This window comes from Hypanus sabinus, chromosome 20 (assembly GCF_030144855.1).
Source record: "Hypanus sabinus isolate sHypSab1 chromosome 20, sHypSab1.hap1, whole genome shotgun sequence".
In the NCBI taxonomy this organism is placed as follows: Eukaryota; Metazoa; Chordata; class Chondrichthyes; order Myliobatiformes; family Dasyatidae; genus Hypanus; species Hypanus sabinus.
Window position 1 is genome coordinate 56,954,918 of NC_082725.1, and position 13,957 is coordinate 56,968,874.

The window sequence follows — 13,957 nt, forward strand, 5'->3', positions numbered from 1 at the left end:
CCAGAGCTGGCCTGACCAACCCCACTGGGAGCCAGATTGCAACAGTAGAGGCCCTTTTCTTTTTACAACTTGGGTTTACAAGCATATTTACAACAATTTCAAACTTTGTAAGTTTCTTCCAGCTATAATGCCATCAAACAATGTCCTGCTGAAAATAAACATTGTAGTCTCAGTCACTGAAATACAATATATCTAATCAGATGCTAGTTATTGCTAACTGCAACAGAACATAGAACACCGAACAGTGCTGCACAGGAAGGGGCCTTTTGGCCATGACGTTGTGCAGAACTAATTGAACTAGTAATTAAACACCTACCTAAGCTAATCCTTTCTGCCTACACAATATCCATATCCCGCCATTCTGTGCCTATCTAAAAGTCTCTTAAACACCTCTGTTGTACTTGTCACCATCAACAACTCTAGCAGTGCATGCCAGGCACCCACCACTTTGTGTAAAAAACTTGTTTCACACATTTCTTTTGAATTTATCCCCATTTATCTTAAATGCATGCTCTCCATTATTGGACATTTCAACCCTGGAAAAAGATACTGCCAAATATTCTATCAATAACTTTCATGATTTTATAAACTTTTATCAGCTGCTCTAAAGAAACAACCCAAGAGTGTCCACCCTCTCCTTATAGCACATGTCCTCTAATCCAGGCAGCATTCTGGGAAATCTTTTCTGCACACTCTCCAAAACCTTCCTATGATGGGGTGATGACTATAGGTATAATGAACTTGCATTACCAGGCATTTTTCATGTTTTTCAAATATCTTAAAGCTCTTTGCTGCCGTATGAGATATTTTTGAACTGTAATTGCTGTCATGCAGCGCAGGCTCCCAGAACTCAGGGCTGGTTGTTGGCATGAAAATAACAGCTATTTGTGCATTGAAACTGAAAAGTTGCTGTCAAGTTATGTGCATACTTGGAAGAGTGTTCAACTGAAGATCTGAAGGTGTCTGAGTCAATCACAGGATCACAGTGTAATCCTTCACTCCACTGGATGAACTTCATCAAAATTTGAATTATAGATCTAATGTGAATTATTATATGAAAAAATTGGCTGTGTACTGTAGGAGGGAAAGGTTAGAATGATCATGGAGTAAACTTATATAGGTTGGTGTCAAAGGGCCGTTGTACTGTTCTATGTTCTACATTCAGTGCTTTACACACTTTATTCACTCTAAAAATGATTGAAGATGTTTGTTAGATCCTGTTGGTTGGAGTAATTATGACTCTCTTGGTTGTGATGATCGACACAGTCACTATGGTGAAGTTCTAAGCTAGTTACAGGTAGCTGTGGACTTTTCCTGGTTGAGGTCTACAGTGAGTAATGCTGCCTTGCAGACCACTGGGTAACACCACATGACACCCTGTGTGGCAGCCAAGGTGACTTATAAGAACCAAGGAAAAGTACAGTTCAACAGCACTGAACCAAAGAGAAAGTGTGACACAGCTATAAAGACAGTTCAAAGTGTGGGATGGATTGGACAACTAATCACCCTGCAGAGGTACTTGCAACAGTATGCTGTGTTAAAACATACGTTGCACAAAGGTCAGTAGTGCCACAGAACCAACACATGTGGCTACTCATTAGTCATGTGTTCCAGGTGTCCCTGAAAGGGTTTTTATTTCACTTTCTGCAAAATATTTAATATCTTTTATAAAAATGATAATGTTCAAGTCAAGTCAAGTCACTTTTATTGTCATTTCGACCATAACTGCTGGTACAGTGCATAATAAAAATGAGACAACGTTTTTCTGGACCATGGTGTTACATGCCACAGTACAAAAAAACTAGACTGAACTATGTAATAAAAAAAACACAGAGAAAGCTACACTAGACCTACACTGGACTGCATAAAGTGCACAAAAACAGTGCAGACTTTACAATAAATAATAAACTGGACAGTAGGGCAAGGTGTCAGTCCAGGCTTTGGGTATTGAGGAGTCTGATAGCTTTGGGGAAGAAACTGTTACATAGTCTGGTTGTGAGAGCCCGAATGCTTCGGAGCCTTTTCCCAGATGGCAGGAGGGAGAAGAGATTGTATGAGGGGTGCATGGGGTCCTTCATAATGCTGTTTCTGTTGTGGATGCAGCGTGTAGTGTAAATGTCCGTAATGGCTGGAAGATGATCTTCTCAGCTGACCTTACTATCCACTGCAGGGTCTTGCGATCCAAGATGGTGCAATTTCCGAACCAGGCAGTGATGCAGCTGTTCTGGTCTATTGTTTGTTATAATCCTTCAGTTTGATACTATTTTCTACCAGCTTGATGACATAGACCAGTGTTTCCCAACCTATTTCAACTCAATGCCCCCCTAAAGCCCCTTCATACTTGCCAACACCTCTCTTAGGCACAACATACTTTCCAGTAAAAACATGTCTACCGTATGCTAACATGAAAAAAATGATCCTGTCTTTAACCCTGTGCACAGAGGGTTAAGAGTACCTATGCACTGTGCAGCAGCTTCAATATCAATGTGATCCTTGAGCTTGATGGTTTTTGGCAAGATTTGAAGTATTTGGTTCAAGTTGTGACAGCCGACAAAAGTCGACATTTTTGAAATGCATTTTTGCTTCTTCATCATTCTGAATTTTGATCATTTCTTCTTGCAAGCTCTCTTCCTGTTCTTCCACCTTGCAAAGAAATGGGTTAATTTCCAGATCCTTCAAATCCTTGAATTGATACTGAAAATCCTTCTTCAGCGACTGCAGGTGTAAGCAGTACTCTTGCAAGTCTGTGAAAGAGAGTGCCGTACTTTCCATGCAGGGCAACTGTGAGAACATTCTTCTCCCACTGTTTTGCTTATATATTTACAATTTTCTGATAAAATAGACACTGTACATTTTGCCTGAATTATATTGAAATTCTCACGCTGAAGCTTCATATTTAGAATGTTCATTTTATCATACAGATCAGCTAGGCAAGCCACATCTCCACGTAGAAGTTTAATCTTGTTTCCCAAGCTCTTGTTGACTTTGAGCAAAAATTCAACCAGTGTCAAAAACATCAAAGCAGCAACCTTTGTTTTAAGCAGTAACCTTTCGACAGCCAATGCACTTCTGTGTGAAGAGGTAAGCATTCAAACTCTTCACCATTATCCAAGCATAACAGGCAAAATATTCTGTTATTTAATGGATGAGCTTTAATTTTGTTGATAGCAGATATTACAAGAGTCATGCTTGAAAAAGGCTCGGGCCAGCGCTGTATTGTTGTGGAAACTGTTTTCCATAGATCTTTAGAGAAAGTTGAGAGGGTCTGTGACAGGTTGCCTCTTGAGTTCTGGAACAGTAACTTGTAGACAGGGACAGCTATGTTGGCCATTATTGCTAGAGGATTGGAGTACTAAAGCAATGAAATATTGTTGATATTGTGCAAGCCTTTGCTGAAACATCATTGAGGCCATTGTGTGTAGATTTCATCTGTATTATGAAGCAGGTGGCAGTGTAGAACTGAATGCTGAATTATTTCCTGGGATGAGAGGATTGTCCCTTGAATAGGGTCACATGGACATCTTCCCCTTGGCTCTCGTAAGTCAATAGGCATAGGAGTGGATTAAGTAGTCATAAATTCAAGAGATTGGATCAAACTCTGAGAGTGAAATAGGCGAGATAGCAAAAAGAGACCTATGTTTGGGTTCTTAACTTGTACAAATGAAGATGGTTGTAGTTGTTGGAGAATAATCATCCCAGACCCAGGAAATCCTTGAGATAATGTCTGAGATCAATAATCTTCAACTTCTTTATCCATCACAAGTCAGAAATGGGGATACTCACAGGTGATCATACAATTCTCAGTTCTCTTTTTATCTTCTCAGCATCTAAATTGGTCTCTATCTGCATGTACTAAAATCCTAGACAACACTGAGGCAAAGGCTGCTAAGTGGCAATTAACAATCATGAGACAATCATGCCAGGTAATTACTCCTTCCATTATGTGACAGTCTAACAATCTATCCTTGATATTCTATGGGACTACCATCATTATGTCCCTCACCATCAACAATATGACAGTCATATGGACCAGAAGTTTATCTGGAACATCCAGATAAACACTGTAGTTACCTAAGCAAGCCAGAGGATGTGTAACCTTACATCCTTACTTACATCCTGATATCCCAGAGCCTGTCCACCATCTATAAGGCACAAGTCAGGAATATGGTGGAGCATTCTCCACTTTCTTGCATGAGTACAGTTCTCCAGAAGGTTTATTCCATCCAGGACAAAGCAGCCCACTTGATTGTTACCCCGTCCACCATCCTAAACATTAATTTCCTTCTTTGACTGGCGCAAAGTGGCTACAGTATATGGCATCCACATAATACACTGCAGTTACTTACGTAGGCTTCGCCAATTGCACTAGAGGATAAAAGGTGGTAGTGCATGGGAACACCAGCATTTGTGGGTTCCCACTCTAACTTGGAAATATACAGTATTGTTGGTTCTTCAACACCACTGGGTCTAAGTCCTGGAACTCTCTTCCCAACAGCACTATGGGAGTACCTTCACCACAATGATCACAACAGTCCAAGGATGTGGATCATCATTAAGTTCTCCAGGGTTTATAGGGATAGCTTTTAACTATGGATCTCCAGGACTGCTACATTTGATAGAAGAAATAACCAAGCCTAGCCGGTAAATAAATTAAATACAACACCAGTGAATCTGCAGATGCTGGAAATAAATAAAAAACACGAAATGTTGGCAGAACTCTGCAGGCCAGATAGCATCTATGGGAGGAGGTAATAATGATGTTTTGGGCCGAAACGTCGTTATTACCTCCTCCCATAGATGCTGTCTGGTCTGCTGAGTTCTGCCAGCATTTTGTGTTTTTTTAAATAAAGTAAATAAATGGTTTGCGTGCATACATGTGTTACTTTTAACAACTTTAAGAGATTCAAAAATGCTTTATTTCAAAAGAAGCAAGGCAGACAATTTGTTCATATTAAGTCCCACAAGCAGCAATATAGTAATGATTAGGTATCACTCTTTGTGATATTCATTGAGCAGTAAACATTGGCTAAGACAGTCAAATAGTCTGGTGAAATCTTTTATATCACTTTGAGAAAGTAGACAGAGCCTCAGCTTAATATTGCATCACATTATCATCATCTCTGATGGCATAGCACTTCTTCAGTTCTACACTGAAACATCTGTCTAAGTTTTTGAGCTTAAAGCACTGAAGTGGGACTTTATTCAGAGTCAACTGAGCCACTACTCAAAGCAGAGCTACTGAGCATCCCTGTATATAGTACAGGTGGGGTGTGGATCTTCAATGAAGGATGTCAGCCTGAAACGTCAACTGTTTACTCCTTTCCATAGATGCTGCCTGACCTGTTGGGTCCCTCCAGCATTTTTTGTGTGTTGCTTTGGATTTCCAGCATCTGCAGATTTGTGTGGGTCATTATGTTGCTTAATGTCATTTCTGTTGTGTGAGGTTAACAGAGCGCCTAAACTGTGTAATGGAACACTACAATTTTCGTACTGCTGATAAATGATTTCACAATTTGACTTCTAAACATAGTGGCATTGTATGTTAGGTGCATGCATACTCAATCCTTGACTAAATGATAGTCAGAATGTTTTGTATCTGAGGTGGGTACCCATATCTCAGCTACTATTCCTGGAACTTAAAAGTATTCAGATGACCCCAAAAAAGACTTTACTGAACCTAATCTCACACCAACCTTCTCTACATTTATCTTATCAAAGAATATTTTCAAACATTCCATAACACTAACATTCTGCATTCTCCTTTCTAAAGAAAAGGACTCCAGACCTTTCCTGAACATCATTCACCAAGTTTTATAAAGCGTTGCTTAGACCACATTTGAATATTGTATGCAGCTTTGCTAAGAAAGGATTTGCTGGCATCAGAAATGGTCCAGAGGGGGTTCAGGAGAATGATCTTACAAATGAAAAGGTTACTGTTTGAGGAACGTTTGATGGCTCTGGGCCTGTGCTCACTTGAATTTAGAAGAATGAGGGGTTCTCATTGAAACCTACCAATTATTGAAGGGTCTGGGTCAGATGGATATGAAGATCACTTTTTAATAGTGGGAGAGACTAGTACCAAAGGGCACAGCTTTAGAATAAAAGGACATCAATTTAGAACAGAAGTGAGGAAAATTTTCTTTAGCCAGAGGATGGTGAATCTGCACAATTCATTGTCACAAATGGGTGTGGAGACCAAGTCATTATGTATATTTAAAGCAGAGGTCGATAAGTTCTTGATTAGTAAGGGTGTCAAATGTTACAGAGAGAAGCAGGAGAATAGGGCTGAGAAGGAAAACAAATCAAGCATGATCGAATGGTGAAGCAGACTCAATGGGCCAAATGGGCCATTACTGTTCCTATGTTCTAAAGTCTATGTGAGGTAAGAGAGGAGATCTATTCTTAGAGGGTGACTTGGTCGGCAATGCCTAAAGTAGCAGACAGGTTCAAGGAATGGTGCACCATTTTTGCATCAAATATCACTTGTGGTTTTGATTTTGGAGTTGTGGCTGAGATTGAATGTGGGATTGATCATTGGTCTGGGAGTCAAATACACAATAAAGGACATTGGGAAGGAAAAGAAAATAGGAAATGGTCAGTGGTTTTCAAGGACAAGTGAGTTACAGAGCATTTTTGGAGTTGGTAGCTTGAAAGAGGAGAGAAGAAATGAATTGGGTTGTCAGACGAAAGCCAATAAAAACTGATGAATGGCCAGCAGCTTGATGGGAATGGGATTGAGGTAATAGAGGAAAACAAAGCAGGCATTGCAGAGACAAAAGAAAGGACATAAAGATAGAGATAGCAAAAGATAAAGAGGGGGAGAGAGACAGAGAGAGAAAGATTAGGTTACTTGACAAGCAGAATGGCACAAGTAGTAGAACTGATTGGACAGTTTCAACTTTAGTGACAAGTCTATAAGTTCCTCATTTATGTTAATATTCAGGAGTCACTTTATGGGTTTCAATAGGTGCATATAATGTCAGAGAAATGTATACAATCTACATCCTGAAATTCTTTTTCTTGTCAGACATCCACGAAAACAGAGTGTCCCAAATATTGAATCACAGTTAATATTAGAACCCCAAAGCCCCCCACCCAACTTCCCTTTTCACACACAACCAGCAGCAAGGCAGCAAAAACACATCAGCACCGTCCACCAAGCACTCAAGTGTGCAGCAAAGCATCAATAAAGTCACAGACTTGCAGTACCCCAAAAACTACCATCGTCCAGTAATTCAACATACCACAGGCTCTCTCGCTCACTAATAAGGGAAAAAGAGGTGTCCCCGTTTCAAAGCAAGAGGGGAGACATAACAAACAACTCACTGATTTACGATGTTGGAAGTTTGTTCCATTGCTTTTTCCGAGCTCTGCGCTTGGAAAGTTGGCACCATAAAGGTGGAGCTGTCCAGACACACAACCCCGGCAGCTAACCACTGCTCCCGATGTTCCATGTTCTCCTGTGACGCTTCAGTCAGGGGCATCGGCCTAGAATGAGCCCGTCCCCAGAGCCATGAAATCCTGGAACCCTGAAGGTGTGCTCATCTTCCAGGCTGGTGGTGAGGCCCAGAGAGTGGGTCCCATTCCCGCAAAGAACGGAAGTCAGAATGTAACACCAGGTCAGATCTTCAAAAGATCCCATCATGCGCTGAAAAGGGAAAAAAAGAGATATCAAAGATAGAAATACAGTAAAGCTGTTTCCGCAGATGCAAGCAAAGGAGTTGCTATTCAGTGCCATCTTAACTTCGTCCTGCATTTAAGTAGGTAGCTTATGGTTGAGAAAGGAAGCCAGGGCCATTATAGCTCTCCAGGATGATGGGTGTAGTGGATGGGTTTAGCAGAGAAGAGAGGAGATAAACTGGTCACACACCAAACTTGCTGACGGTATGTCCTCTGATTAGGAAGGAAGATACAAATCTGATACTATAGATTGAAGTAAATCAATAGCTGCAAATGTGGCATCATGTGTGGGAAGGGTAAAGATTTTGAAGGGAAAATGGAATCAAAGATTAGGTTATAATGACAAAGAGCTCAATACCGTGATTGGTAACAATGAAATGGAAATAAACTGCTCCCTCTGATTGGATAGTTAGGGATATGTTGACACTAAGCGTAGAATTATTAAAATTCCAGGGGGAACTAAGGAACTATTTATATAACAATTTATCATAAGCTTCGCTGGAAGGTTGAAGAGCAACTTTCAAAACTGGACACATTTGATGGAAGTAAAATGAGAGGGAATGATGGGAACAACCAGCATGTGCAGCTCACAGGATATTCTTCTCTCAGTTCCAACTGACTTTGTATTTAGCTGAAAATCAATTACATAATTACCCATATGTATGATCTTCATAAAACTGAAACTTGATGATATTATGTTAAACACTATATGTGTTCTTGTGTAATTGGAAGCCTTGATTAGACTAAAAGCTAAGGAGTTAAAAATAACCTGCAGATCAGATAGCAAGTGTGGAGAGGGATACATAGATGTAGCCTAAGCTGCTGAATATTTTAGTCATTTTCTATTATTATTTAAGATTTCCAGCATCTACAAATTTTTACTTTTAGAAATATCTTGCTTTCTCCTCATTATAAGTCTAATGTGGTGCACCCTGTGGCTCCAGCTGGATATATTGTGGAACCTGTGAGAAGACTGCTTCACAAGTATACACAGACAGAGTCAGACACCCGGCCAAAGGACACCACGTGGACACATCCTGAAAGTGATGACATGTGACTAGGAGAAAAATTCAATCAGAAACTCCACCAGGATTCCTCTCGGATCCTATCATTGTAGCACTGTCAGCATTTGTCTATTGCTGTCATGACTGTCTCTGTGTGTTGGTTTCCAATGCAGGTTCTGAAGATGTGTCAGTATGTCAGTGCCTGTTACAATGTAGGTGTAGTGTCAATGCAACTGTGTCACTGGTGTACTTGCATCACCAAGCCAGTGTTCATATGAAAATATCTGTGTGTCACTATCTTGATCAGTTGTCAGTAATTGATGGTGTCAGACTGACACTATATTTGTAGTCGATTTCTATCATTAATTCAATGCCTCTGCATCAATACCAGCCAGTATCAGTGTTCCTGGTCCTATATCCAGGGTGTGTGTGACTATGCTTCTCTGTCTTGTTTGATACCCCTGCTTACATTAATCTCTGTATTGGTCAGTATGCATGGTTCTGTGCCAGTGACAGTGTGACACTAACTGGGGATCACTTGCTGGGAACACTGCTTATGTTTCTGTGTTCATTAAAGTTTACCTGTGTCCCTCTGTATTTCTCTGTGTCAATGTCTGTATGTAAATAAGGTTGAAAGAGTGCAGAGAAAAATTACAAGAATGTTACAAGGACTGGAGGACCTGAGTCAGAAGGAAAGATTGAATAGGTTAGGATTTTATGCCTTGCAACATAGAAGATTGAGGGGAGATTTGATAGAGGTATAAAAAATTATGAGGAGTATCAACAGGGTAAATGCTAGCAGGCTTTTGACACTGAGGTTGGGTGGGACTACAATGTAGTCATGGTTTAAAGGAGAAAGGTGAAAAGTTTAAGAGGAACATGAGGGGAATTTTCTTCACTTAGAGGGTTGTGAGAGTATGGAAGGAGCTGTCAGCACAAGTGGTGCATCCCAGCTTGATTTCAATGTTTAAGAGAAGTTTGGATAGTTACATGGATGGTAGGGGTGTGGATTGATGGGAATAGGCAACAGCATGGACAAGATAGGCTGAAGGGCCTGTTTCTATGTTGTACTTTTTTATGACTCTAATGTGTGGTGAGTTACATGCATCTCCATGCCTATGTCAGTGTGTCTCTCTGTTACTGTGTACCTGTCTACATCTGTATGTTTGTTGTGTGTTTATGTCCATCTCTGTATGTTTGTACCTGTGTAGCAGTGCTTGTCTCTCAACGTCTATCCCAGAATGAGCAGTGTCTCTGTGTTGGTGTCTGGTAGTGTCTGCTTATACCTGTGTGCTTGTCAGTCTCTGCCCATGTCTCTGTGGACAGAAATGTCTAGCTCTGTTTTTCTGTGTTAATAAGCTTATATTTGCATGCTGGCTTGGCAATGTTTTTTCTCTGTAGCTGTGTCAGTTTCCCGGTGTCATTGTTTATCAGGGTGTTTGCACGTCAATGTCTGTATTTATCACTTCCTGAGCCTATGCACGTGTTATGTGTGAATACGTATCCATCACAGTCTACGTTTCTGTGCCTAGATCTGTCTGTCAACATATCTGACTCGATCTGTTACAGAGCAGCTCTGTTCGCATGTCAGTGTTATTCTCTATCCCTGTAGGCATATCAGCCTGTGTCAGCAAGTTCCTCAGTGCCTGTGTGGTAGACTGTGTGTGTAACAATCTATGTCTGCATCTGTGTGCCTATCAACTTGTGGTTCTCAACACCTGTACTTCCCCTCAATACCCCTGTCCTGTTACGTCTGCCTGTATAATTTTCTGTGTGACAGTACAGAAAACTCTGATCTCAAACCGCCACTGCCTTGTGGCGATGCCCACTCATGGGGAAGGCTTCGGGAGTAAACCCTGTGGAAATATCCAGAACTGGAGTCCCTGAGGCAGTCCTATTTGAGTTCAATGCTGACTGGCAACTCCTGCGAGGCAGCTGGTGCCAAACTGTATCCTTTGGGTTCATCAGCTGTGTGGGGAGGGGGAGGTGCATGGGCCACAGCTTGCTCTTGGTATTGTACTGTCCCGGGCTTGAGTATCATGTAGACAGCCGATGGAGGGCCTCAATGTACCTATTCACTTATCCTGTATGTTGGTATCTGTTTTCTCTCTGTACCTGTGTGAGTCTTTGATTACCTGTATCGCGCTCAGTTGCTGCACCTGTGGTCCAGTGTCTGTATCTGGGGGACCAGTCCCTGTATCCATAGGTAAGCAGTTGTATTCAGGGGCCTGTCCCTGTAGCTGGTGCCGGTGTCTCTGAGTCAGTGCCTGTGCCTGTGCCTGCACCTGCGACTCTGCAGCAGTCGGTCATTTTTCGTCCTCCGTGCGTCACACCGTCTGCCTCCCACTCGCCACTGACGGGCCCCCCGCCAGCCGTCCTCATCCACTGATTGGGCGCCGCTTGTACCCCGCGGACGGGTAGAAAAGGCGAGCCAGACCGCGGCAGAGCCGGAGCAGTCGGACCTAGAGGGCAGTGCAACACCGACGGAGGGCGGTCCCTGCATGCTCGCTCGCTCGCTGCAGACACACACACGGCAGGAAGCAAAGAGCCGGGCGCTGAACCCTTGTACCAGAGAATGAGAGCGACGTGTCTGCCCATCGCCCCGCGACGGTGCTGCTAGCCCCGGAGGGGGCGAGCGAGCAGCCTTTCCGCAGGGGTGGAGTTGTTCAACATGCTGCCCGGCGTGGGGGTTTTCGGCACCAGCCTCACCACACGGGTGATCGTCCCTCTGCTGCAGAGTCAGGGCTTCCCGGTCAAAGCACTGTGGGGAAGGACGCCCGAGAAAGCCGAGGAGCTGGCCAAGGAGATGGACGTGCCTTTCTACACCAACAGGATCGACGACGTCTTGCTGCACCACGACGTCGACTTGGTTTGCATCAACCTGCCGCCTCCACTCACCCGCCAGATCGCGGTAAAGACCTTGGGTAGGTGGCTTAGGGGTCTGGAACAAGATGGTCTACAGGTTTTGGGGAAGGAGTGGTGTGTATTATTGAGACAGCAAGGGCAAAACCACACACGGTGTGGCGTGTTTCTTTATCTCTTCTCTCCCTGCATCTCGTGGAGTCTCTGTTAGTATTGTGTAATCTCATGAAGCCTGTTTATCACTGCTATTGCAGCACCCACACGGGTATACCTTCGGCCAATTCGATGTCAGTCTACGCCGATGCTCCTCTGTCCACTGCAGTGACATTTTAAGCACAAAGTAATGGATAAGCAGAATGTGAGCAAGAATTGTCGATTTGTACTTGATGACGAGCGGCTCTCATTAGTCACAAGAGCTTATTCGCCAGCCATGTAAATAGAGGATGTGTCATAGCTAGTGGCAGGATATGATAAACGGTGCCTCTGACGAGATAATCGGGTACAAAACCACAAACGGCTTGGGCTATTCTGTTAGATGGGTTCACTGGTTCACTTTCCAAAGTGTGCTGCTAGCTGTGACATTATACTTCTGCTGTACTATCCCAAAATAAAATTGTGTTCTGGCTCCCACTTGACAAACTGTAGGAGAGATTAAAAATTCGGCTTCACACTTTCCAGAAGTGTACAAGTGTGCACTTTCCAATAATGATGTGTCACTTCCTTCCCCTTCTGTTCAGCACACGTGTGACCACTCGAAGACAATACCGTACATGTCTGGTTGTTTTCTATTTTTATATTTGAGTAAGAATGATAGAGTTTTTGTTCAGTTGACCAGTGACAGGAGCTATGGTAATATTGCCTGCACAGGTGTTTAAATTTTTTTCTTTGCAGCCTGGAATCAGTCATAAATGGACCATAGTTTTCCAAATCAAGCTACTGATAGCTCAATTTATGGTTGTCTAAATTGTCTAAACTGTGATGAAAGGTCAGCTGGACAATTACTTAGAATGACCAAATATGTTGATAGGAACTTCCTGCATAAAATAGACAATTGCTTACCAGTATTTTAACAGCCTGGACCATCCAGTCTAATAAGACTGGAACAGATTCTTATCATTTTTGTTTGTAGAAGTCAGGCAGACTGGGCTATCATCTATTCTACTATTACTTCATTTCTGATTGGGGCAGGTATTGGATTAGTTCTGTCAATTAACTGATCTTATGGTTCCTGAAGCAAAATTACCTCTGTGTAGAAACAGAGTAAGAGTGTGAATGTAAATTCAAGCTGTCATCTTGTCAGTAATATTTTACCTTGAGTTAATTCTTCTGATGCAAAGTTAATTTAGCATTAAAAAATGTCATCAGCTAAAGAATGCAGGATGGTTTTGAAGAGCAGCAAAGTTACCTGCTCCGGTATGAACGTGATTTTTTTCCCCCTGTCCTGGAAGTTACCTTCATAATTCATTCTGGCAGCACTTTTTAGACTGGCTGCAGTTTTACTGAGTATTATCCTTAAACTGAAGTTGTCAGGGTAACTGATGATAATGCACTTCTGCCAATTTTTTCGTACTGCTCAGTGACACTTAGCAATGATTTTATAGATTTTGATGACTTTGCAATAAGAGATCAAAGAGGTGAATGGTGTGCTAAAGGTAAACTGGAACATCTTTAATGCTGTCTGAGAATGGAGCAAAGACTTGTTCAGGCTCTGGATGCTTAAACATCCAGGGGATCCCTATGCTTTGGCGACCAATTGCTCTTATCAAGTAACAATGCATATTATTCAAAAAATCTTCTGACTTTAGTTTACACTATGTGACCATATTTTTAAATGCTGGACTCTTTAATTTGGTGGTACTACGTAATTTTACCATGTTGGTGAAACTCCTTATAGTGTACTCTTCTATTTGCAAGGGGCATTTAGTGGAAGCTCTGTCTTTGGTAGGGGTCTTCAGATGGGAGTTTCTGTATTAGCATTTGGGGGTTTCAGGTGTTATTTACATGGTTTAATGCATGATCCAGATGTAGAGCAGTTCTGTGTCAGCAAGTTATTTGAACATTTTATAGGGTTAATAACATAACAGAGTAGATTGTCCATTGGTTCCTGTTGTTGGTACAGGAGCAAACAATAGTCTAGAAATTCATTTGTGTGGTGCTGTTTACTTCAGCGCCATGTAGGGCGTAACGACCATTTCTGCATCTTTTCCACATCCTTTTGTGTTATGACCACAGTCTGATCTGGTAGTTTGCTCTCTTACCTGGTGATATGTTAGCATCAGATGCAAGGAGTGTACTCATTCCACAGCAGTGCTTCTTTTGGGTGTCTATTTACTCTTTATTTTCTGGATCTGAGCCGGATTAGTAAAGAAAATATTTATTGTCCATCCCAAGATACCTTGAAGGTGGTGGTG

The 13,957-nt window shown here is 42.0% G+C and overlaps 2 protein-coding genes across 5 annotated transcripts in view; one reads left to right on the forward strand and one right to left on the reverse strand.

The window, feature by feature from the left end:
- Positions 1-11,184, reverse strand: part of LOC132378560 (uncharacterized) — a 49,322-nt gene extending 38,138 nt beyond the window's left edge. For 3 of the 4 annotated variants that reach the window (XM_059945564.1, XM_059945562.1, XM_059945563.1), the window contains exons 1-2: positions 10,820-11,115; positions 7,327-7,648 (exon numbers count right to left, since the gene is read on the reverse strand). Coding sequence is in view for 1 of the 4 variants with exons in the window: in XM_059945567.1 (XP_059801550.1) it covers positions 7,327-7,484 (158 nt within the window). In the remaining 3 variants the exon portion in view is untranslated. Of the gene's footprint in view, positions 1-7,326; positions 7,649-10,819 lie in introns of all 4 variants that reach the window. The other variant, XM_059945567.1, reaches the window with a different exon arrangement.
- A 140-nt stretch (positions 11,185-11,324) lies between these two features.
- LOC132378562 (glucose-fructose oxidoreductase domain-containing protein 1) overlaps positions 11,325-13,957 on the forward strand; it is an 89,198-nt gene continuing 86,565 nt past the window's right edge. Inside the window, exon 1 of the mRNA XM_059945568.1 lies at positions 11,325-11,608. Within this exon, the coding sequence (XP_059801551.1) occupies positions 11,356-11,608 (253 nt within the window). The 5' untranslated portion in view covers positions 11,325-11,355. The remainder of the gene's footprint in view (positions 11,609-13,957) is intronic.